This window comes from Nerophis lumbriciformis, linkage group LG03 (genome assembly GCF_033978685.3).
Source record: "Nerophis lumbriciformis linkage group LG03, RoL_Nlum_v2.1, whole genome shotgun sequence".
NCBI lineage: Eukaryota > Metazoa > Chordata > Actinopteri > Syngnathiformes > Syngnathidae > Nerophis > Nerophis lumbriciformis.
Genome location: NC_084550.2, coordinates 70,072,501 through 70,097,714, shown reverse-complemented (window position 1 = coordinate 70,097,714; position 25,214 = coordinate 70,072,501). Strand labels below are relative to the sequence as shown.

At 42.1% G+C, this 25,214-nt stretch overlaps 1 protein-coding gene across 2 annotated transcripts in view; it reads right to left on the bottom strand.

Moving 5' to 3' along the window:
* Window positions 1-3,378: 3,378 nt before the first annotated feature.
* The window catches only part of LOC133589369 (coatomer subunit beta'-like), a 64,554-nt gene continuing 42,718 nt past the window's right edge, over window positions 3,379-25,214 (bottom strand). Inside the window, exons 11-25 of one of the 2 annotated variants that reach the window (XM_072912882.1) lie at window positions 25,063-25,151; window positions 24,878-24,984; window positions 24,591-24,734; window positions 24,383-24,513; window positions 24,078-24,285; window positions 23,879-23,989; window positions 23,203-23,417; window positions 22,980-23,118; window positions 13,460-13,594; window positions 13,323-13,391; window positions 10,681-10,827; window positions 8,960-9,106; window positions 6,357-6,503; window positions 3,791-3,937; window positions 3,379-3,713 (exon numbers count right to left, since the gene is read on the bottom strand). In XM_072912882.1, the coding sequence (XP_072768983.1) occupies window positions 3,615-3,713; window positions 3,791-3,937; window positions 6,357-6,503; window positions 8,960-9,106; window positions 10,681-10,827; window positions 13,323-13,391; window positions 13,460-13,594; window positions 22,980-23,118; window positions 23,203-23,417; window positions 23,879-23,989; window positions 24,078-24,285; window positions 24,383-24,513; window positions 24,591-24,734; window positions 24,878-24,984; window positions 25,063-25,151 (2,035 nt within the window). In that variant the 3' untranslated portion in view covers window positions 3,379-3,614. The remainder of the gene's footprint in view (window positions 3,714-3,790; window positions 3,938-6,356; window positions 6,504-8,959; window positions 9,107-10,680; window positions 10,828-13,322; window positions 13,392-13,459; window positions 13,595-22,979; window positions 23,119-23,202; window positions 23,418-23,878; window positions 23,990-24,077; window positions 24,286-24,382; window positions 24,514-24,590; window positions 24,735-24,877; window positions 24,985-25,062; window positions 25,152-25,214) is intronic. The other variant, XM_072912883.1, reaches the window with a different exon arrangement.

The following is a 25,214-nucleotide window of genomic DNA, read 5'->3' as shown; positions in this document are numbered from 1 at the left end:
GGGTCTTCCTCGTGGCCTCCTACCGGTCGGACATGCCCTAAACACCTCCTTAGGGAGGCGCTCGGGTGGCATCCTGACCAGATGCCCGAACCACCTCATCTGGCTCCTCTCCATGTGGAGGAGCAGCGGCTTTACTTTGAGCTCCCCCCGGATGACAGAGCTTCTCACCCTATCTCTAAGGGAGAGCCCCGCCACCCGGCGGAGGAAACTCATTTCGGCCGCTTGTACCCATGATCTTGTCCTTTCGGTCATAACCCAAAGCTCATGACCATAGGTGAGGATGGGAACGTAGATCGACCGGTAAATTGAGAGCTTTGCCTTCCGGCTCAGCTCCTTCTTCACCACAACGGATCGATACAGTGTCCGCATTACTGAAGACGCCGCACCGATCCGCCTGTCGATCTCACGATCCACTCTTCCCTCACTCGTGAACAAGACTCCGAGGTACTTGAACTCCTCCACTTGGGGCAAGATCTCCTCCCCAACCCGGAGATGGCACTCCACCCTTTTCCGGGTGAGAACCATGGACTCGGACTTGGAGGTGCTGATTCTCATCCCAGTCGCTTCACACTCGGCTGCGAACCGATCCAGTGAGAGCTGAAGATCCTGGCCAGATGAAGCCATCAGGACCAAATCATCTGCAAAAAGCAGAGACCTAATCCTGCAGCCACCAAACCAGATCCCCTCAACGCCTTGACTGCGCCTAGAAATTCTGTCCATAAAAGTTATGAACAGAATGGGTGACAAAGGGCAGCCTTGGCGGAGTCCAACCCTCACTGGAAACGTGTCCGACTTACTGCCGGCAATGCGAACCAAGCTCTGACACTGATCGTACAGGGAGCGGACCGCCACAATCAGACAGTCCGAAACCCCATACTCTCTGAGCACTCCCCACAGGACTTCCCGAGGGACATGGTCCAATGCCTTCTCCAAGTCCACAAAGCACATGTAGACTGGTTGGGCAAACTCCCATGCACCCTCAAGGACCCTGCCGAGAGTATAGAGCTGGTCCACAGTTCCACGACCAGGACGAAAACCACACTGTTCCTCCTGAATCCGAGGTTCGACTATCCGGCGTAGCCTCCTCTCCAGTACACCTGAATAGACCTTACCGGGAAGGCTGAGGAGTGTGATCCCACGATAGTTAGAACACACCCTCCGGTTCCCCTTTTTAAAGAGAGGAACCACCATCCCGGTCTGCCAATCCAGAGGTACTGCCCCCGATGTCCACGCGATGCTGCAGAGTCTTGTCAACCAAGACAGCCCTACAGCATCCAGAGCCTTAAGGAACTCCGGGCGGATCTCATCCACCCCCGGGACCTTGCCACCGAGGAGCTTTTTAACTACCTCAGCAACCTCAGCCCCAGAAATAGGAGAGCCCACCACAGATTCCCCAGGCACTGCTTCCTCATAGGAAGACGTGTTGGTGGGATTGAGGAGGTCTTCGAAGTATTCCCTCCACCGATCCACAACTTCCGCAGTCGAGGTCAGCAGAACACCATCCTCGCCATACACGGTGTTGGTAGTGCACTGCTTCCCCTTCCTGAGGCGGCGGATGGTGGTCCAGAATCGCTTCGAAGCCGTCCGGAAGTCGTTTTCCATGGCTTCCCCGAACTCCTCCCATGTCCGAGTTTTTGCCTCCGCGACCGCTGAAGCCGCACACCGCTTGGCCTGTCGGTACCTGTCCGCTGCCTCAGGAGTCCTATGAGCCAAAAGAACCCGATAGGACTCCTTCTTCAGCTTGACGGCATCCCTCACCGCCGGTGTCCACCAAATATATATATATATATATATATATATATATATATATATATATATATATAGGGGGGCAACAGTGACACATATGCGTCACAGTGACGCAGCAGTAAGGTAAGTAGAAGAAGACTTACTCATTCTACCCTGGATAAAAAATTTTTAAATAAATAGCAAAAACGGGACTTTTAACAAAGACTGGACAACAAAATAGTGTTAGTGTCATTGTTTCCCGTCGGACCTTTTAAGTGACGGACACATTGATTCAGACAAGCAGCAACAATGGTAGAAATCCCAGCGTGTAAGTTTCATCACCAAACTTGGTCAAACATTTCTAAGTAGATATCATTTGTGCATGAATATGTTTAATTTGTTTTGTATTGAAATTGATGACTTTGTGATGTCTTTTGTGTTCGTGGCTGTGTTGTTTTTTGTCTGAGTAACGAGCAAACCTCGTCTAATACATGCAGTGCTAAATGTGACCAGTAGAGGGCGACAAGGCTAATAGTGATAAGTCACATGTTTGGTGTGTGAATGTTGGGAAATTTCTGTGTGCAAACATTTATAGTTTGTGCGAATATATCAAGACTAAACCTATTTTATTGATGCAAAATACACAATGGACGGTATACTTTTGTTTATTTTATGTTTATATTTTCAGTCTTACAAACCTAAATGAAGGAAGAAGTGTAAAGAAATAAAACAAAGTAAAATAATTCAAAAGAAGCAAAATCAATTCTCAACAAAAACTGGAGCTAATTTTTCTTAAATATCTGCACACGCTGGAAACAAGTAGCGAGGGCAGAATAATGAATGTATTGACAGTGCAGTGTGAAAGCCCATGTGTTTACTTTTTAATGAAGTAAACACAGTCTCAAAGAATTATAACCTGCACAGACACTTTCTGACAAAACATCCACATTTCGATGTCCGGCCCTGAACACTTGGGCTCTTGAAACTGTGGCCCTCTTCATTGTGTAGTTGAATAGCCCTGTTTTATGTCCTATTTGGCCTTGAGATATTGTCCAATGAGTGCCAATGTATCATTAACCTGTGAAAGAATTGGATATTGAAACATGAAAAAACATCTTTAATTAACACGAAAAAGTGAGGGCAAAAATACAGCAGAAATGTAGTCTCCTGCACTTTGTCAAAAAGCAGTTTTTGTCCCGTGCATTTTTTAACATCCAAAGATAAGGTTGCACTATTGAATGGAGACAAGTAAAACACTAGTGTCAGATGGAAAGTGTCCACTCAGGTTGAAACTCGTCCCTTTGGACTTCCTACAAGCTCACTGATTGGCTTTCTGGGCCTGCCCTCTTGTCAACATGACAATGATTGACAGCAGCTGACCAATCAGCAGTCAGGTGTGATTAGCCGAAAGAAAATATTGACTTTTCCAGAGTAACACCTTCCTAAAGGGGGACAGGTGCATGGACTTCTTACACACAAAGGTAAGACCAGTTTCAGTTGTATACAATAAAAATGGCATTATGAAGTATTTATTAAGGTGCAGCCTGTATTGATGTAGCACAATAAGACATGTCTATATTGTACAGATGAACATGAGCTGAAGTACTTCCTCCCTCTCACCAGCCTTCACTTGAATATGGAATGAAGTCAAAGTTGAATATGTACAGAAAGTTTATTGAACGGTGATTCTTCATGGCAGACGAGACAAAACAAATAAACATAACACTTCCAATAAAGTGGAAGATCTCCAACAATCAATAAATGGTGCACAAAATGGAGAGTTAGAAACATAGAGGTGAGGTTTACCATTCCTCTGAGAATAAAACATGACTTTACTCTGTAGTTGTGGACAATATCATATTTAAGTACAATGAAATAAACTCCAGTCTCTAGTCGTCGTCTAGAAAGTCCTCGTCCAGGTTGAGGTCTGAGGTGTAGATGTCATCCAGCTCCATGTTGTCCAGGTCTACATCCAGCTCATCTAGAGTCTGCATCAATACATTGACTTCTTCTTTACATCATTGAACAAAGCAAAAAGTCAATACCAACTAAAAAGGAGACTTACCAAATCCACCTTCTCCTGTTCCACCTGTGAAATGGAAGGGGTTTCCTCCTGATCCTGTTGGGGGGCAGGTTCTGCCTCTGAAGGCTTGGCCAAGGACTCCTCTGCCACTTGAGGAACCACGGACACTAAGGGAGACTCTTCAGGCTCCTGAAATGACAATTGAGATTTTTGATTATTATTATTATCATTAGTGATGTCAAACAAAATAAATCAGATTGTGATTAATCATTATTAAATACAATGAATTTTTAATCTGTTGGGGTTAAGGGGGGAGGAGTATATTTATAGCGAGAATTAACTGAAATTCAAGTATTTCTTATATATACATATATATATATATATATATATATATATATATATATATATATATATATATATACTGTATATATATCTAGAATTCACTGAAAGTCAAGTATTTATTTTATATATATATATATATATATATATATATATATATATATATATATATATATATATATATAAATGAAATAAATACCGGTACTTGACATTCAGTGAATTCTAGCTATATATACATATATATTTTTTTATTTATATATATATATATATATATATATATATATATATATAAAATAAATACTTGACTTTCAGTGAATTCTAGCTATCCATCCATCCATCCATCCATTTTCTACCGCTTATTCCCTTTTGGGGTCGCGGGGGGCGCTGGAGCCTATTTCAGCTACAACCGGGCGGAAGGCGGGGTACACCCTGGACAAGTCGCCACCTCATCGCAGGGCCAACACAGATAGACAGACAACATTCACACTCACATCCACACACTAGGGCCAATTTAGTGTTGCCAATCAACCTATCCCCAGGTGCATGTTTTTGGAAGTGGGAGGAAGCCGGAGTACCCGGAGAGAACCCACGCAGTCACGGGGAGAACATGCAAACTCCACACAGAAAGATCCCGAGCCCGGGATTGAACCCAAGACTACTCAGGACCTTCGTATTGTGAGGCAGATGCACTAACCCCTCTGCCACCGTGAAGCCTCTAGCTATATATATATATATATATATATATATATATATATATATATATATATATATATATATATATATATATATATATATGAATAAAATAAATACTTGAATTTCAGTGTTCATTTATTTACACATATACACACATAACACTCCTCTCTACTCATTGTTGTATTTGAAAGTGCAATGCTTTGCAGCCAGTAGCACAGCCTTCGAAGGAGCATAGGTATGTGCAGTGTAACATTCTGGGTTGGAGTCAATAACCAGGCGAGGTGATGAAGTTATGTCTCTTTACTTCATACTTCAGAACCGACTCTCACACTTGCCGTCAGGGTGCGCAATACAACGTAAACCGTTGGCCAACCAAAAAGTAACCACAGAACACTATACAGTATAGTGTTCTGTGGTTACTTTTTGGTTGGCCAAGCGGACGTGACGACAGGCTGTCCTCACTCAGGTCCGCACGGACCTGGAGGGGGCGTGCCTTAAGTCCGGCTGGAAATCGGGAGAAATTCGGGAGAATGGTTGTCCCGGGAGATTTTTGGGAGAGGCACTGAAATTCGTGAGTCTCCCGGAAAATTCGGGAGGGTTGGCAAGTATGCTTCTCATGTTTATGAAACATCTTTGACATCATGTTGATGTTCCCTCAAACATTTACCAACATTATTGGAACTACTTTTCTTTTACTGATGTGTTATTTCAAGACAAGTGTGTAGTTGTTTTGTTGTTTTAAGTACACAAATATCCCATGTTTGTGTCTTCCATATGGACATGTTTGCTTCTGCAGCTCGTCCACGCTGAGACAAAGTGCTCCAAATGCAATGCAGTCATTTTGAGCTTAATGTCATAAACATAATCAGATCAATAACAATGGTTAAAGCATTGATTTTATTGCCTTAATGACACTGAAAGATACAGACATGGTAACTCAACTTAAAAACATTTTGAGATAGGAGCTGTGTCTCGGCTAATTGTGATGCTTAAAGCAAACATTTTAGTTACAAACATCCCAGCCATTAAATGGCGTAGCAAATGCCACAACAATCCCCTAAAACATCTGTTTTACTCGCTGGTGTTAGCTTAAATCTTATAGCTTTGTTTTCAACCATGACAAGGAAGAAAGTGAGTGAAGGACCATGGATGATACACCAGCTTTACCTACACTGCCATGATGCCTGTGGGGGCGTGGTTATAGGCGTGGTCATGACATCAGAGTAATTTGCATAATTTGCTATTATTATGATTTTCTTTAAAAAGGCTCAACAAATGTATACATACATTTATAACAAATCTGTTATTAATATTAACATTTATCTTTTTTTATCATTTTGCCATAATTTTATTTGTTGTTGCTTTTTGTACAAAGTACTTGAGATTGTTTTCAAGTGTTTACAGACTTTTAATGACTAACAACTAGCAGCAAATGTAGCATCTTCTTCTGGTGTTATTATAGAATGTACTCGTGTTTAGAGACTACTTCTGACCAGTCTGTGCATCAATACATTGACTTCTTCTTTACATCATTGAACAAAGCAAAAAGTCAATACCAACTAAAAAGGAGACTTACCAAATCCACCTTCTCCTGTTCCACCTGTGAAATGGAAGGGGTTTCCTCCTGATCCTGTTGGGGGGCAGGTTCTGCCTCTGAAGGCTTGGCCAAGGACTCCTCTGCCACTTGAGGAACCACGGACACTAAGGGAGACTCTTCAGGCTCCTGAAATGACAATTGAGATTTTTGATTATTATTATTATCATTAGTGATGTCAAACAAAATAAATCAGATTGTGATTAATCATTATTAAATACAATGAATTTTTAATCTGTTGGGGTTAAGGGGGGAGGAGTATATTTATAGCGAGAATTAACTGAAATTCAAGTATTTCTTATATATATATATATATATATATATATATATATATATATATATATATATATATATAATATATATACTGTATATATATCTAGAATTCACTGAAAGTCAAGTATTTATTTTATATATATATATATATATATATATATATAAATGAAATAAATACCGGTACTTGACATTCAGTGAATTCTAGCTGTATATACATATATTTTTATTTATTTATTTATTTATATATATATATATATATATATATATATATATATATATATATATATATATATATATATATATATATATATATATATATATATATAAAAGAAATACTTGACTTTCAGTGAATTCTAGCTATCCATCCATCCATCCATCCATCCATCCATTTTCTACCGCTTATTCCCTTTTGGGGTCGCGGGGGGCGCTGGAGCCTATCTCAGCTACAATCGGGCGGAAGGCGGGGTACACCCTGGACAAGTCGCCACCTCATCGCAGGGCCAACACAGATAGACAGACAACATTCACACTCACATCCACACACTAGGGCCAATTTAGTGTTGCCAATCAACCTATCCCCAGGTGCATGTTTTTGGAAGTGGGAGGAAGCCGGAGTACCCGGAGAGAACCCACGCAGTCACGGGGAGAACATGCAAACTCCACACAGAAAGATCCCGAGCCCGGGATTGAACCCAAGACTACTCAGGACCTTCGTATTGTGAGGCAGATGCACTAACCCCTCTTCCACCGTGAAGCCTCTAGCTATATATATATATATATATATATATATATATATATATATATATATATATATATATATATATATATATATATATATATATATATAAATAAAATAAATACTTGAATTTCAGTGTTCATTTATTTACACACATAACACTCCTCTCTACTCATTGTTGTATTTGAAAGTGCAATGCTTTGCAGCCAGTAGCACAGCCTTTGAAGGAGCATAGGTATGTGCAGTGTAACATTCTGGGTTGGAGTCAATAACCAGGCGAGGTGATGAAGTTATGTCTCTTTACTTCATACTTCAGAACCGACTCTCACACTTGCCGTCAGGGTGCGCAATACAACGTAAACCGTTGGCCAACCAAAAAGTAACCACAGAACACTATACGGTATAGTGTTCTGTGGTTACTTTTTGGTTGGCCAAGCGGACGTGACGACAGGCTGTCCTCACTCAGGTCCGCACGGACCTGGAGGGGGCGTGCCTTAAGTCCGGCTGGAAATCGGGAGAAATTCGGGAGAATGGTTGTCCCGGGAGATTTTTGGGAGAGGCACTGAAATTCGTGAGTCTCCCGGAAAATTCGTGAGGGTTGGCAAGTATGCTTCTCATGTTTATGAAACATCTTTGACATCATGTTGATGTTCCCTCAAACATTTACCAACATTATTGGAACTACTTTTCTTTTACTGATGTGTTATTTCAAGACAAGTGTGTAGTTGTTTTGTTGTTTTAAGTACACAAATATCCCATGTTTGTGTCTTCCATATGGACATGTTTGCTTCTGCAGCTTGTCCACGCTGAGACTAAGTGCTCCAAATGCATTGCAGTCATTTTGAGCTTAATGTCATAAACATAATCAGATCAATAACGATGGTTAAAGCATTGATTGTATTGCCTTAATGACACTGAAAGATACAGACATGGTAACTCAACTTAAAAACATTTTGAGATAGGAGCTGCATCTCGGCTAATTGTGATGCTTAAAGCAAACATTTTAGTTACAAACATCCCAGCCACTAAATGGCGTAGCAAATGCCACAACAATCCCCTAAAACATCTGTTTTACTCGCTGGTGTTAGCTTGAATCTTATAGCTTTGTTTTCAACCATGACAAGGAAGAAAGTGAGTGAAGGACCATGGATGATACACCAGCTTTACCTACGCTGCCATGATGCCTGTGGGGGCGTGGTTATAGGCTTGGTCATGACATCAGAGTAATTTGCATAATTTGCTATTATTATGATTTTCTTTAAAAAGGCTTAACAAATGTATACATACATTTATAACAAATCTGTTATTAATATTAACATTTATCTTTTTTTATCATTTTGCCATAATTTTATTTGTTGCTGCTTTTTGTACAAAGTACTTGAGATTGTTTTCAAGTGTTTACAGACTTTTAATGACTAACAACTAGCAGCAAATGTAGCATCTTCTTCTGGTGTTATTATAGAATGTACTCGTGTTTAGAGACTACTTCTGACCAGTCTGTGCATCAATACATTGACTTCTTCTTTACATCATTGAACAAAGCAAAAAGTCAATACCAACTAAAAAGGAGACTTACCAATTCCACCTTCTCCTGTTCCACCTGTGAAATGGAAGGGGTTTCCTCCTGATCCTGTTGGGGGGCAGGTTCTGGCTCTGAAGGCTTGGCCAAGGACTCCTCTGCTACTTGAGGAACCACGGACACTAAGGGAGACTCTTCAGGCTCCTGAAATGACAATTGAGATTTTTTATTATTATTAATATTAGTGATGTCAAACAAAATAAATCAGATTATGATTAATCATGATTAAATACAATGAATTTTTAATCTGTAACAATTATTTAGCATGACAAAGAGACCAAGTAATAAGCAGTGTTGGGACTAACGCGCTACAAAGTTACTGTAACGCCGTTAGTTTTGGCGGTAACTAGTAGTCTAACGCGTTATTTTTTATATTCAGTAACTCAGTTACCGTTACTACATGATGCGTTACTACATAAAAAAATAACATAAAATAACGCAATATCAGCTAGAAACAGAAGATCTGAGTGTGTTTTATTGGAGAGTTGCAGTGTCATCCTTCTGAATCTGTGTCTCAAGGAAGAGGCGCGCCGCGTGCTGTTTGTGGGGGCGGGGGGCGTGTCTGTGTTTACTAACGAAACATCATGGCGGAGCAGAAGTCGAGTTTCTTAACATGGAGATATTCTCACTACTTTTCTTTTGTCGAGCACCAAGAAAAGAAAACTTTAGCTAAATGTAAGTTGTGTCTTGGATCAAACATCCCATCTACTGCCCAAAATAGCAATTAAAATCTGCTGAAACACCTTCAAAAGCAACATACTTCGATGAAGCTAGTAAAGAGAGACACACAGCGGCTGGATTTTAAAGGAGGGACTGCTAGCCAGGACAACATTGATAGAGCCATTGCAGCGTATGTGCTAGAAGACATGCAGGCTATTTCTACAGTGGAGTCACCCACTTTCAGGCAGCTGGACACAGTGGACAGTGAGTACATAAACATGGAAAGCAAGCTAAAGAAGACACACCAAACTCTGCCTCTGCTCATCATTTAGCACTGAAGGTACACACTCTGTCAATTCTTATATACTCTTTCATTCTAGACTTCTAGAGTGTTTGATAATCACATCACTCTAAATGTATAGACTATAAAGTTCACAAACATAAAGAGGGATCCTAGTGGGCCAGGCCAATCTTTCCTTATCTCTAAACTAAAACTGGGGAAATGCGTAGAGTCTTCTGGGCACAGTACAGTGTTGATCTCATGAAGACATGATTTTATTTCACAATTCCTTGAGAGAAAAAAACGCCTGGTTAGGCTTGTGTATAGCAGTATGTGTGCTGTATATAGTGACATGACATATAATCATGTCATGTGTGCCTTCCTTGGGTGAAGCCAGTTTAACAGCTATGTTGTGACATGTTGTTATTATGCTGTTTGTTACTTATGTATGTTATGTTGCAGCTATTTAAAATAGTTTTGTCAATTTGTTCTGGCTGGCCCAAAATAAATTGGCCCTTTGAAACATATCTTTGTGTGTTGTATGTAGAGCACATTGCTGCTTTTTGTACAAAGTACTTTGTTGAGATTGTTTTCAAGTGTTTACAGACTTTTAATGACTAACAACTAGCAGCAAATGTAGCATCTTCTTCTGGTGTTATTATAGAATGTACTCGTGTTTAGAGACTACTTCTGACCAGTCTGTGCATCAATACATTGACTTCTTCTTTACATCATTGAACAAAGCAAAAAGTCAATACCAACTAAAAAGGAGACTTACCAAATCCACCATCTCCTGTTCCACCTGTGAAATGGAAGGGGTTTCCTCCTGATCCTGTTGGGGGGCAGGTTCTGGCTCTGAAGGCTTGGCCAAGGACTCCTCTGCCACTTGAGGAACCACGGACACTAAGGGAGACTCTTCAGGCTCCTGAAATGACAATTGAGATTTTTGATTATTATTATTATTATTAGTGATGTCAAACAAAATACATCAGATTGTGATTAATCATTATTAAATACAATGAATTTTTAATCTGTAACAATTATTTAGCATGACAAAGAGACCAAGTAATAAGTGACTACATGAGTACTTCACTTCAGACCTCCAAATTCGGGAGATTGGCGAATGTACTCGTGTTTAGAGACTACTTCTGTCCCTCCATGTCGCTGACTAAAGAGGCTGCAGCGAGCATGACGTCACGCTTGATTGGTGCTGTTGCTCTAGTTTCACTTTCTCTTCTTCAAAGCAGCCACTGTCCTCTTAATATTTGCACATTTTGTAGATGGCTGTCCGCGGGTATATCTGCAATATATATATATAAACTACGTCCACATCACAGACATGCTGACAACGCTCCAGACAATGGTGTGTGTTTTGTTTACTTCCGTTTTCAGTGATCAAAGTCTTTTTCCATGGTCAATTTTTCGGTAAATAACTTGTCAATAGTGTGTAAATAATAGGCTATATATATCAATTCATACTGTAACGACCAGCTAATGGAAATGTTTTATGTTTGTGTGGTTTGGATTTGATGTTAGTTTTTCCAATGTTTACATGTCTGAAAGGTGATTGGTGGAGAATGAGGAAGTGTTGTTGTGTGTCGAGGGAAGCACGGACTCACGAGAGAAACGTATTTTCACGGGAGGTAAAACCTGTTGAAATTGTGCCGTTTGTTATCATAAGATTAGTAATAAAAGTTAAAAATAGCGCCAGACTTTGGGGGACTACAATATATTACTTTAATTTGTTTTCAAGTAAAAAACAAAACATATTTTCAAAGTGTGACGGTAATAAAAATGCTGTGGCGGCGCGCCACATTCAACTACTTTAAGGGGAAACCCTGTACACATTGAATTAAAGAAAGAAACCATCAAAACATGACCGACTTGGCAAGTCAGTTTGGGTGTATCGATGCTAGTCTGCAACATACTGAAGTAGAATGATTTTAACGCCAGCCAAAACCGTTAAAATAACAGATATTTATCCATAAAAATGTGTATAAATGTGTGTTTGACAGAGACACACTTGGAAGGAGATACCATAAAAGTCCACTCTCCAAGGTACATTTGTACATGTGTACCGTATTTTCCGCACTATTAGCCGCACCTAAAAAACACAAATTTACTCAAAAGCTGACAGTGCGGCTTTTAACCTGGTGTGCTTTATATATGGATTATTATTAAGATTCATTTTCATAAAGTTTCGGTCTCGCAACTACGGTAAACAGCCGCCATCTTTTTTTCCCCCCGTAGAAGAGGAAGTGCTTCTTCTTCTACGCAAGCAACCGCCAAGGTAAGCACCCGCCCCCATAGAACAGGAAGCGCTTCTTCTTCTACTGTAAGCAACCACCCGCCCGCGTAGAAGAAGAAAAAGCGCGCGGATATTACCGTACGTTTCATTTCCTTTGTGTGTTTACATCTGTAAAGACCACAAAATGGCTCCTACTAAGCGACAGGGATCCGGTTCATGAAAAGACGCAATCTCTCCATCCGCACACGGATTACTATTTCACAGCAACTGCCTAAAGACTTTCAAGAAAAGCTGGCTACTTTCCGTGCATATTGTAAAAACAAGATAGCTGAAAAAAAGATCCGGCCAGAGAACATTATCAACATGGACGAGGTTCCACTGACTTTTGATATTCCTGTGAACCGCACTGTGGATACAACGGGAGCACGTACGGTGAATATTCGCACCACAGGGAATGAGAAGTCATCCTTCACTGTGGTTCTAGCTTGCCATGCTAATGGCCAGAAACTTCCACCCATGGTGATATTCAAAAGGAAGACCTTGCCAAAAGAGACCTTTCCAGCCGGCGTCATCATAAAAGCTAACTCGAAGGGATGGATGAAGAAAAGATGAGTGAGTGGTTAAGGTAAGTTTAAGTTTACGCGAAAAGGCCGGGTGGCTTTTTTCACGCAGCTCCGTCCATGTTGATATACGATTTCATGCGCGCCCACATCACGCTGGTTTTAATATATTATTAAAGTTTGACTGACCTATTTGACTGTTTTTTTGCCATTCCTTTAGCGCAGTTAGATGCGGCTTACAACACGGGGCGGCTTATAGGTGGACAAAGTTTTGAAATATGCCGTTCATTGAAGGCGCGGCTTTTAACCCAGGGTGCCTTATGGTGCGGAAAATACGGTACATTATTTCATAAAACTACTGTAGTTTGTAGTACGTTCTATTGTATTGTTTTTATACAATATTTGTGGAAAATGTATTTTAAAAGACATATTAGGTGTTAAAACTGTGCTGTTTTGACAGGGCCAAGCTCCAATTAAATTAATTTCAATTCCTTTAAATGGATGATGTTTTGAGTTAAGAGCTCTGTCACAGAACCAATTAAGCTCCTAAGTTGAGGTTCTAGTGTAGTGCTGAAGATGTGACACACTAGTGGATGGACAATGTCAACAAACCTCATGAGGAGAAGTTTCTTTGAGCTCGTATCCTTCAGCCTCCTCTAAAATATTCCGGTCTTCATTTAGCTGTAAAAAAACATGTTCAAGTTTAAAATATGAAAGCTGCAGTCCTGTTGTGTGGTGTAACAACTCACTGTGACCAGGGGATAGTCTTTGGCAGGTCTGCTGCCTAAGCAAGTTTCTCTGAGGAAATGCTCCGCTGCCAAGGCTTCTTTCAGACCAGGGAACAGGTTTTCATACTCTGTGGGGTCAGCTAAGGAGTCAGCAGCCTAAGATGCAGAGAAGTTAGGTTCAAACAACAAATAGATTTGAACTAATGTTAGGGCTGCACCATTATTCACATCAAGCTTTTAATTAGTGCCATAAAGTCATCACAAAAAGCAAAGGTTTTTTTTATTTTTCCTTCTCCACCGTGGCCAATATTTAATTGTCAGACATGTTCGCCAACCAGAATTGTTGAGTCTTACGTTTCTTCCTCTCTCATTTCCAGTGTTCTGAAATAATAGTTACTCGTTACTTTTCCCAAAAAGTAACTGAATTACTAACGGAATTACTCTTTAATAAATGAAATTAATTACGAGGGAAAGTAATTAATACGTTACTTAAAAAAACAACTTTAAATATCTGGCATATGCAATTGAGAGATGTTTAATATGAGAACACAGTGTGTGGAGTCTGTGCTTTTAAAAGGCGGGGCCTGTTGCCTAGTGACGTCCTCAAGGGTTTGAACGGAGCTGTGTTTGTTAGCTTTAGCAGTTAGCAGCGTACTTTGATACCAGCTCTATTGAATCATTTCACCGGATTGTGTGACCTCTGCTTAATAAAGAGACTGAATGTGCTTCCATGGCTGGCATATCTTCTTGTCAACAAACGGGGTGTTGTTTGGATGGCAAGTTTGTCACTTCAATCATTTGTTGGGGAAAAATGCACTTTAAGCTGTTCAATATTAATTTAGGTTACATTTTTGCTTACGGAAATGATTCCATTTAATTTTTTGTTTATTTATTTAGGATAACAAAGTTATTTACCTTCTAATTACAGTACAATGGTAAACACTTTTACAGAATGAGGAATACAAGTGTATATCTCCTTTTAAATGGTTACTTGCTTTATTAGTATATATTATGATTACATTACATTATAATGCCTGTATAGTTTACATGGGTTATTTATTCAGTTTAAGACATACTTGCCAACCCTCCCGGATTTTCCGGGAGACTCCCGAAATTCAGCGCCTCTCCCGAAAACCTCCCGGGACAAATTTTCTCCCGAAAATCTCCCGAAATTCAGGCGGACTCAGGTCCTCCACAATATAAAAAAGCGTACCTGCCCAATGACGTTATAACTGTAGAATGATGGAGGGCGAGTTCTTGGTTTCTTATGTGGGTTTATTGTTAGGCAGTTTCATTAACGTCCTCCCAGCGCGGCAACAACACACAACAGCAGCAGTCACTTTTTTGTATACCGTAAAGCAGTTCGTCTGCCGTAAACAGCAATGTTGTGACACTCTTAAACAGGACAATACTGCCATCTAGAGCATTTGATGAAAGCACTTTTGTGCGTGCCACACAGCAATGCATCATCAGAGAGGGTGTTCAGCATGGTTCGAAAAATAGTGACAGAGAATAGAACAAGGATGGAAAATTCAACCCATAACTCAACAATGAGTAGATGAGTGTTATGTGTGTGTATATGAGTAAATAAATGAACACTGAAATTCAAGTATTTATTTTATATATATATATATATATATATATATATATATATCTAGAATTCACTGAACGTCAAGTATTTCTTATATATACATATAAGACCTGGCATAGAGGCTAATCTTAGGGAGCTAACTCGCAACAGGCCTAGTAAACACGTACGACAGGCTAATCGCACCACTAGTTATGCGAATATAGTTGTACACGTTGGCTCCAATGACACTAGAATGAGACAGTCAGAGATTACAAAGAGAAACATAGCCAGGACTTGTGATCTCGCTAGAAAGATGTCCAGGCATCGAGTAATTGTCTCTGGCCCCCTGCCTGCGAGAGGCAATGATGAGAGATATAGCAGATTAGTCTCGCTTAACAAGTGGCTGGCTAGCTACTGTAGACAACAGGGACTAACGTTTATTGATAATTGGCCCTCTTTCTGGGGCAAACCAGGCTTGCTGATGAGGGACGGCCTTCACCCTAACCAGGAAGGCGCCATCATCCTGTCTAAGAATATAGACTACTGTTTAAGTCACATTTGACTAACTACACTAGAGCAAGCCCGGTCACAGGCAATTACAGAGCCTGCTAGTCCGGGTGAGGAGTCAGTTAAGCTAGAACTAGCCAGCGCCAGGCTGGATACTTCCTGTACGCATAGCAATTTTCTTAGAATAACACACAACTCACATAATGTGTTTTCTGTTGTGAATGTGTCCGGGGTAGATATGCATTCTACTGAGGTGGCAAATCATGATGCGTTCAGTCGATCGCAGCATCAAGCAAACAATCTGAAAATTCCCGTCGTATCAATTCCTAGATATGGTCGAAACTATTTAAAGTGCACTACGTATAATAAACGCAACATTATTAATATTTCTACTACGGATAATTTAAACAAAAACTCGTCAAAACAGCCCAATACTTATAATATGGGCTTTTTAAACATAAGATCATTGTCTCCCAAAACGTTATTAGTTAATGAGGTCATTAGAGACAACAATCTTAACGTCATTGGTCTTAGCGAAACCTGGCTCAAACCAGACGAATTTTTTTAGCTAAATGAGGCATCTCCTCCTAACTATACGAATGCGCATATTGCCCGTCCCCTTAAAAGGGGTGGGGGGGTCGCATTAATATACAATGAAAACTTTAACCTTACCCCTAACCTAAATAATGAATACAAATCGTTTGAGGTGCTTACTATGAGGTCTGTCGCACCGCTGCCTCTCGATATGGCTGTTATCTACCGCCCCCCAGGGCCCTACTCGGACTTTATTAATGAATTCTCAGAGTTCGTTGCTGATCTAGTGACGCACGCAGACAATATAATCATAATGGGGGACTTTAATATCCATATGAATACCCCATCGGACCCTCAGTGCGTGGCGCTCCAGACTATAATTGATAGCTGTGGTCTTACACAAATAATAAATGAACCTACGCATCGCAACGGCAATATGATAGATCTAGTGCTGGTCAGGGGTGTCACCACCTCCAAAGTTATGGTACTCCCGTATACTAAAGTAATGTCCGATCATTACCTTATAAAATTCGAAGTTCTGACTCATTGTCAACAAACTAATAATAATAATAACTGCTATAGCAGCCGCAACATTAATGCCGCCACAACGATGACTCTTGCTGACCTACTGCCTTCGGTAATGGCACCATTCCCAAATTATGTCGGCTCTATTGATAACCTCACTAACAACTTTGACAATGCCCTGCGCAAAACCATTGATAGTATAGCACCGCTAAAACAAAAAAGGGCCCCTAAAAGGCGCACCCCATGGTTTACAGAGGAAACCAGAGCTCATAAATTATCATGTAGAAAGTTGGAACGCAAATGGCGCGCGACCAAGCTTGAGGTTTTCCATCAAGCATGGAGTGATAGTTTAATATCGTATAAACGCATGCTTACCTTAGCTAAAGCTAAATATTACTCAAATCTCATCCGCCTCAACAAAAACGACCCTAAATTTTTGTTTAGTACAGTAGCATCGCTAACCCAACAAGGGACTCCTCCCAATAGCTCCACCCACTCGGCAGATGACTTTATGAATTTCTTTAATAAGAAAATTGAACTCATTAGAAAGGAGATTAAAGACAACGCATCCCAGCTACAACTGGGTTCTATGAACACAGATACAACTGTATCTACGACGGATACTGCAATACAAAATAGTCTCTCTCTTTTTGATGAAATAACATTAGAGGAACTATTACAGCGTGTAAGTGGGATAAAACAAACAACATGTTTACTTGACCCACTTCCTGGGAAACTTATCAAGGAGCTTTTTGTATTATTAGGTCCATCAGTGCTAAATATTATAAACTTATCACTTTCCTCTGGCACTGTTCCCCTAGCATTCAAGAAAGCGGTTATTCATCCTCTGCTCAAAAGACCTAACCTTGATCCTGACCTCATGGTAAACTACCGACCGGTGTCCCACCTTCCCTTTATTTCGAAAATCCTCGAAAAAATTGTCGCACAGCAGCTAAATGAACACTTAGTGTCTAACAATCTCTGTGAACCTTTTCAATCCGGTTTCAGGGCAAATCACTCTACGGAGACAGCCCTCGCAAAAATGACTAATGATCTACTGCTGACGATGGATTCTGATGCGTCATCTATGTTGCTGCTTCTTGATCTTAGCGCTGCTTTCGATACCGTCGATCATAATATTTTATTAGAGCGTATCAAAACACGTATTGGTATGTCAGACTTAGCCTTGTCGTGGTTTAACTCTTATCTTACTGACAGGATGCAATGCGTCTCCCATAATAATGTGACCTCTGACTATGTTAAGGTAACGTGCGGAGTTCCTCAGGGTTCGGTTCTTGGCCCTGCACTCTTTAGTATTTACATGCTGCCGCTAGGCGACATCATACGCAAATACGGTGTTAGCTTTCATTGCTATGCTGATGACACCCAACTCTACATGCCCCTAAGGCTGACCAACACGCCGGATTGTAGTCAGCTGGAGGCGTGTCTTAATGAAATTAAACATTGGATGTCCGCTAACTTCTTGCAACTCAACGCCAAGAAAACGGAAATGCTGATTATCGGTCCTGCTAAACACCGACATTTATTTAATAATACCACCTTAACATTTGACAACCAAACAATTACACAAGGCGAATCAGTAAAGAATCTGGGTATTATCTTCGACCCAACTCTCTCGTTTGAATCACACATTAAGAGTGTTACTAAAACGGCCTTCTTTCATCTCCGTAATATCGCTAAAATTCGTTCTATTTTATCCACTAGCGACGCTGAGATCATTATTCATGCGTTCGTTACGTCTCGTCTCGACTACTGTAACGTATTATTTTCGGGTCTCCCTATGTCTAGCATTAAAAAATTACAGTTGGTACAAAATGCGGCTGCTAGACTTTTGACAAGAACAAGAAAGTTTGATCATATTACGCCTATACTGGCTCACCTGCACTGGCTTCCTGTGCACTTAAGAAGTGACTTTAAGGTTTTACTACTTACGTATAAAATACTACACGGTCTAGCTCCGTCCTATCTTGTCGATTGTATTGTACCATATGTCCCGGCAAGAAATCTGCGTTCAAAGAACTCCGGCTTATTAGTGATTCCCAGAGCCCAAAAAAAGTCTGCGGGCTATAGAGCGTTTTCTATTCGGGCTCCAGTACTATGGAATGCCCTCCCGGTAACAATTAGAGATGCTACCTCAGTAGAAGCATTTAAGTCCCATCTTAAAACTCATTTGTATACTCTAGCCTTTAAATAGCCCCCCTGTTGGACCAGTTGATCTGCCGTTTCTTTTCTTTTCTCCTCTGCTCCCCTTTTCCTTGAGGGGGGGGGGCACAGGTCCGGTGGCCATGGATGAAGTGCTGGCTGTCCAGAGTCGGGACCCGGGGTGGACCGCTCGCCTGTGCATCGGCTGGGAACATCTCTACGCTGCTGACCCGTCTCCGCTCGGGATGGTGTCCTGCTGGCCCCACTATGGACTGGACTCTTACTATTATGTTGGATCCACTATGGACTGGACTCTCACAATATTATGTCAGACCCACTCGACATCCATTGCTTTCGGTCTCCCCTAGAGGGGGGGGGTTACCCACATATGCGGTCCTCTCCAAGGTTTCTCATAGTCATTCACATCGACGTCCCACTGGGGTGAGTTTTTCCTTGCCCGTATGTGGGCTTTGTACCGAGGATGTCGTTGTGGCTTGTGCAGCCCTTTGAGACACTTGTGATTTAGGGCTATATAAATAAAGATTGATTGATTGATTGATTGATATACATATATATATATATATATATATATATGAAATACTTGACTTGGTGAATTCTAGCTGTAAACATACCCCTCCCCTTTTAGCCACGCCCCCAACCACGCCCCCGTCCCACCCCGACCACGCCCACCCCCCTCGCCCCACCTCCCGAAATCGGAGGTCTCAAGGTTGGCAAGTATGGTTTAAGAGCATGATGAAGACCAGTCATTCTCAAACTGTGGTGCGTGTACCCCAGGAAGACTAGCCTGGCGTTTGTGCGTCGGCTAATGAGGATCCTCAATAAACAATCGGTACATGGGCTCCATTTAGTGGTATGCCAAATAATCACTTGAAGGTGCTGTTTGCAACTTCCTCGCAGTTACATTTTTCAAAGCACAAAATATAACAAGAACACCGCCGGCTAGCTTATGTTAGCATTAGTGGTTTAACAGAACACATTTGTTTGACAATTGTCAATAGTTTTCACAATTACTAAGTTTATGTAACAACATTTTTTATCGGCCCAATACAAATGATGGATGTTTACAGTGGTCACTTAGCCGGTCACGCGAACACGTACGAGCAGGAAGCGCGTGCGCACACAAAAAAACTGTCCAAGAGAAGCAACAAACCATTAGCAGCCATGTTGTTGTTATGACAGAATATATTAATGATACATTCAATGACAGCTAACGCTATCTATCCAAATTGCTGTTATTAGCTAACAACACCTAAAGCAGTGGTTCTTAACCTGGGTTCGATCGAACCCTAGGGGTTCGGTGAGTCGGCCTCAGGGGTTCGGCGGAGCCTCCGCCATGGAGGTAAAGACACATTCGACTTATCGTGTAAATAAAAACTTCTCCCTATCAGCGTATTGTGGATACCCCCAAACAATGTTCCCTCTAATTTTCCATCTGATTTGCAGGTTTTTTGATTGATTGATTGAAACTTTTACTAGTAAATTGCAAAGGAAGAGAATACATTATATGAAACAGTATAGTTTACACAGTACAGTACATATTCCGCACAATTGACCACTAAATGGTAACACCCCAATAAGTTTTTCAACTTGTTAAAGTCGGGGTCCACGTTAATCAATTCATGGTAATGTGTGTAAAGTGTGTAATTTGTTGTGAGTTCATGCACTGTGTTGGTTTTGTTCTTTGAACAAGGTGACGTTTATGCACGGTTCATTTTGTGCACCAGTAAATAAACGTATGACTTTTTCTTGAATTTGAAAAAAACAATACATTTTATTTTTCACCGTGTATGGCAAGGATGGTGTTTTGCTGACCTCGACTGCAGATGTTGTGGATTGGTGGAGGGAATACTTCGAAGACCTCCTCAATCCCACCAACACGTCTTCCTATGAGGAAGCAGTGCCTGGGGAGTCTGTGGTGGGCTCTCCTATTTCTGGGGCTGAGGTAGTTAAAAAGCTCCTCGGTGGCAAGGCCCCAGGGGTGGATGAGATCCGCCCGGAGTTCCTTAAGGCTCTGGATGTTGTGGGGCTGTCTTGGTTGACAAGACTCTGCAGCATCGCGTGGACATCGGGGGCGGTACCTCTGGATTGGCAGACCGGGGTGGTGGTTCCTCTCTTTAAGAAGGGGAACCGGAGGGTGTGTTCTAACTATCGTGGGATCACACTCCTCAGCCTTCCCGGTAAGGTCTATTCGGGTGTACTGGAGAGGAGGCTACGCCGGACAGTCGAACCTCGGATCCAGGAGGAACAGTGTGGTTTTCGTCCTGGTCGTGGAACTGTGGACCAGCTCTATACTCTCGGCAGGGTCCTTGAGGGTGCATGGGAGTTTGCCCAACCAGTCTACATGTGCTTTGTGGACTTGGAGAAGGCATTGGACCGTGTCCCTCGGGAAGTCCTGTGGGGAGTGCTCAGGGAGTATAGGGTATCGGACTGTCTGATTGTGGCAGTCCACTCCCTGTATGCTCAGTCGGACACGTTTCCAGTGAGGGTTGGACTCCGCCAAGGCTGCCCTTTGTCACCCATTCTGTTCATAACTTTTATGGACAGAATTTCTAGGCGCAGTCAAGGCGTTGAGGGGATCTGGTTTGGTGGCTGCAGGATTAGGTCTCTGCTTTTTGCAGATGATGTGGTTCTGATGGCTTCATCTGGCCAGGATCTTCAGCTCTCACTGGATCGGTTCGCAGCCGAGTGTGAAGCGACTGGGATTAGAATCAGCACCTCCAAGTCCGAGTCCATGGTTCTCGCCCGGAAAAGGGTGGAGTGCCATCTCCGGGTTGGGGAGGAGATCTTGCCCCAAGTGGAGGAGTTCAAGTACCTCGGAGTCTTGTTCACGAGTGAGGGAAGAATGGATCGTGAGATCGACAGGCGGATCGGTGCGGCGTCTTCAGTAATGCGGACGCTGTATCGATCCGTTGTGGTGAAGAAGGAGCTGAGCCGGAAGGCAAAGCTCTCAATTTACCGGTCGATCTACGTTCCCATCCTCACCTATGGTCATGAGCTTTGGGTCATGACCGAAAGGACAAGATCACGGGCACAAGCGGCCGAAATGAGTTTCCTCCGCCGGGTGGCAGGGCTCTCCCTTAGAGATAGGGTGAGAAGCTCTGCCATCCGGGGGTAGCTCAAAGTAAAGCCGCTGCTCCTCCACATCGAGAGGAGCCAGATGAGGTGGTTCGGGCATCTGGTCAGGATGCCACCCGAACGACTCCCTAGGGAGGTGTTTAGGGCACGTCCGACCGGTAGGAGGCCACGGGGAAGACTATGTCTCCCGGCTGGCCTGGGAACACCTCGGGGTCCCACAGGAAGAGCTGGACGAAGTGGCTGGGGAGAGGGAAGTCTGGGCTTCCCTGCTTAGGCTGCTGCCCCCGCGACCCGACCTCGGATAAGCGGAAGAAGATGGATGGACTAAAGAAGGGTTCGGTGAATGCGCATATGAAACTGGTGGGGTTCGGTACCTGCAACAAGGTTAAGAATCACTGACCTAAAGCTAATGCGTGTGCATGTGTTACATACGTACGTAGTTACGTCATTACGTACAAGAAGCCGTGAGAGGGCGAGATATACTGTGTAGAATACTTTGAAAGGATGGCATCTGTGTAAATGTTGCAAACGCCTCCTTTTACTTCAATATTCAAACACAGTGTTACTGTTCAAACTGTGTGTAATGGTACAGTGGCCAAAAATAATAAACATGCTTGTTTAATAAAACCTCAGGCCTACTACGCTACTGTATTTTAACGTTGGTCAATATTGTGGTACTCTGAGAGCCAAGTGTTTTCTGAGGTTGCACCTGGTAAAAAAAAAGTTTGAGAACCACTGATGTAGACAACAACTCTGAGTCTGTCTGCATAAAGGCAAATAGTTGAAGTAAGATATTGCATATTGTTGTAATGTGTGGCACCTTGAGACAAGAATGTGTTGACTGACAGTCTGAAAGCAACATGTCTTCCTTCTCTCGTTATTTTCACAGTTGTATGCATTTTTCTGTATGAAATATAAAAATTGCAAATCGAATTGCAATGGCAATTTTGGAGATAAAAATCGCAATTACCGGTAGGTGTTTTCTGAAAATCGTGCAGCCCGAGTTAATGCCGTTTTATCCAGGAATTGTGCAAGAACATTTCCCCCAAGAGAGAAACGAGAACGCCAGATATGACAACCTCAAGTCACACCATTTTCTGTAGTAATTCTGTTTTAATGGATTACTAAACCACATGTGGAATTCACCTTCTGGTTGACTTTGGCCAAGCTTTCCCTCCACAGTTTGACCACACGGGACACCTGGCTGGGCAGGTAAGTGCGAGCCAGAAAAGCAGCTTCGGGTAGACGATTAGTTCTGATCAGAAGCTCCAAGCATTGATCCAGTCTGTGTGGATTTATGGTAGAACAGTTGTGGTGATGAGGCCTGCACAACTCAGCTTCTACTCCGTCAGTCACGTGTGGTACTTACTTGCCCTGCAGGAAGTAGGTCATGAAGGCCACGTTGTTCTTGCCGTCCCTTTCTGCACCTTCAGCCAGCTTGCCCACCATCGTGGCGTTACCAGATGCTGAGGCGAGGAGAAGCAGGCCGCCGTAGTCCTGCGCATGATGCAGACACTCCTGGGCCAGGCCGAACTGGCACTTGCTTATGGCGAGTTCTGCCAACTGCTTCCACTTTTGCTCCGACTGAAAGGGTCTAATAAATCATTAGAAATATATAGAATACATACTCAAGATTGTATGTCAACCAATCAGATTGCGGGGAATTCACAGTGCCCACTCATTACAACCGAGCTTGTCCTACGCATTGAGCCAGACACTGAAAATCTATTTAGTTCAGAAAAGGGTTCTTAGGTGGGGTACTTGTGATGTGGATATACAATATTGGACAGAGAAAAACTCTCCATTTCCAAAACTGATGACAAACTATGAGAAATGTCTCAGCTGGATCAGAGCTAGCTTGTGGGAGACTGCATTTTCAAGTGAACAGGAAGAACATTACGAGCACAGCTTTCCAGCATCGAGAAGGAAAGATGTGCTAGTTTTGTCGGAAATCGGAGGGAGTGATTGCTGATTTTGCCATAAGCTTGTGGGACATGACAACATGAACTAAAGTTGGAAGTGAGAATGCAGCTGAATGACTCTACCTCTGCCTCCACAGCCAGCTGGTAAGCAATCTTCAACTCTCCCAGCTGCAAGGCCAGCTCAAACCTGTGCTCAGGGTCTGTGGACACAGCTAACGCCTGCTGCTTGAAACCCTGTGGAGCCGGGAAAAAACGTAAATATGCTCTAAGCAAAAAAGAAAGCTAAGAATCAGTAATGACCAACCACAAATCCAGTGCTGACCTGTTTCTCCAAGAAATGAGCCACTCTGGGTCTTTGCTCTTTTGGAATTGTGGGAAGAACCTTGTCGGCCATGCTAAAGTCCCTCCTCATGACAGCAGTCTGGTACTCTAAAACGGAGACCAGCAGGGAGTAGCTGACGATGTTGAGCTCCTTGTCCCCCAGGTAGAGACGGTCATCTTTGGGTATGTAACCAAGTAAATACATGGTTCTGTACAGAGAATAGAAATATTAACAGCTAAGCATATTGTCTTGGCTGTAAAGCTTGAAGGTAACTTGAGACAAGGAATGGAATGCAAATATCTGACCTGTCCAGGTGAGCAATAGTAACAATTTCTCCTCCGACAAAGTAGTTGAGTCTATTCACGGAGCTCGTGTAAATGAAGCAGTCACCAACCCAAAGTCCAGTTTTCACAATCTCCTGGATCTCTCCCTGGACCTGAACAGAGAGGAAATCCACCATATATTTGGTCAATTTTAGTCCATTTAGTCCATTTCGCAAAACCAGACCCTAACCTCAAATGCGTCCTCGATGCCGTCCTCTGTCATTCCCTCGTTATTCTCTTGCGAGGCAGCGACTTTTTCTGACAGGTATCTAAGAATGAAGAAGAACTCCTCTGTCGCGATGCACACCAACTCACCAGAGTCTGACCAGAAGATCTGCAGGCATGAAAACAGAATGAGAGAAACAAAGGTGAGTTTCAACATTGGTAAAGCAGAAAGGAGTTCACATGCAATACTGCAAGAGTAAATGATCAGTAAACAAGTTCACACCAGGAAGAGAAAAGTAGGACAAGTCTTACGTGTTTGGGTTGGATCTCGATGCGGCGGATAAGTTCCGTGTTCTCCCAGTTATAGAAAGCCAGACCATTCACCGACCTCACACCGAGCAAGAAACCTCCATAGATCCCTGCAGATTTAACAACCATACACATTTTATCCATCATGTCCTACTTTAATAACCCCTTTAATGGCAACATTGTCTTACCTTCAGCTCCAAAGTCAGGCTTAAAAGATTTATTTTCTTTGAAATTCTTATAAAGTTTGACGACACTGTTGCTTTCTCGAATGGCATATCTGATAAGGAAAAAAACTTGGTTTATTATCGATGATAAGTTTAAAAAATAAAACACAAACAAT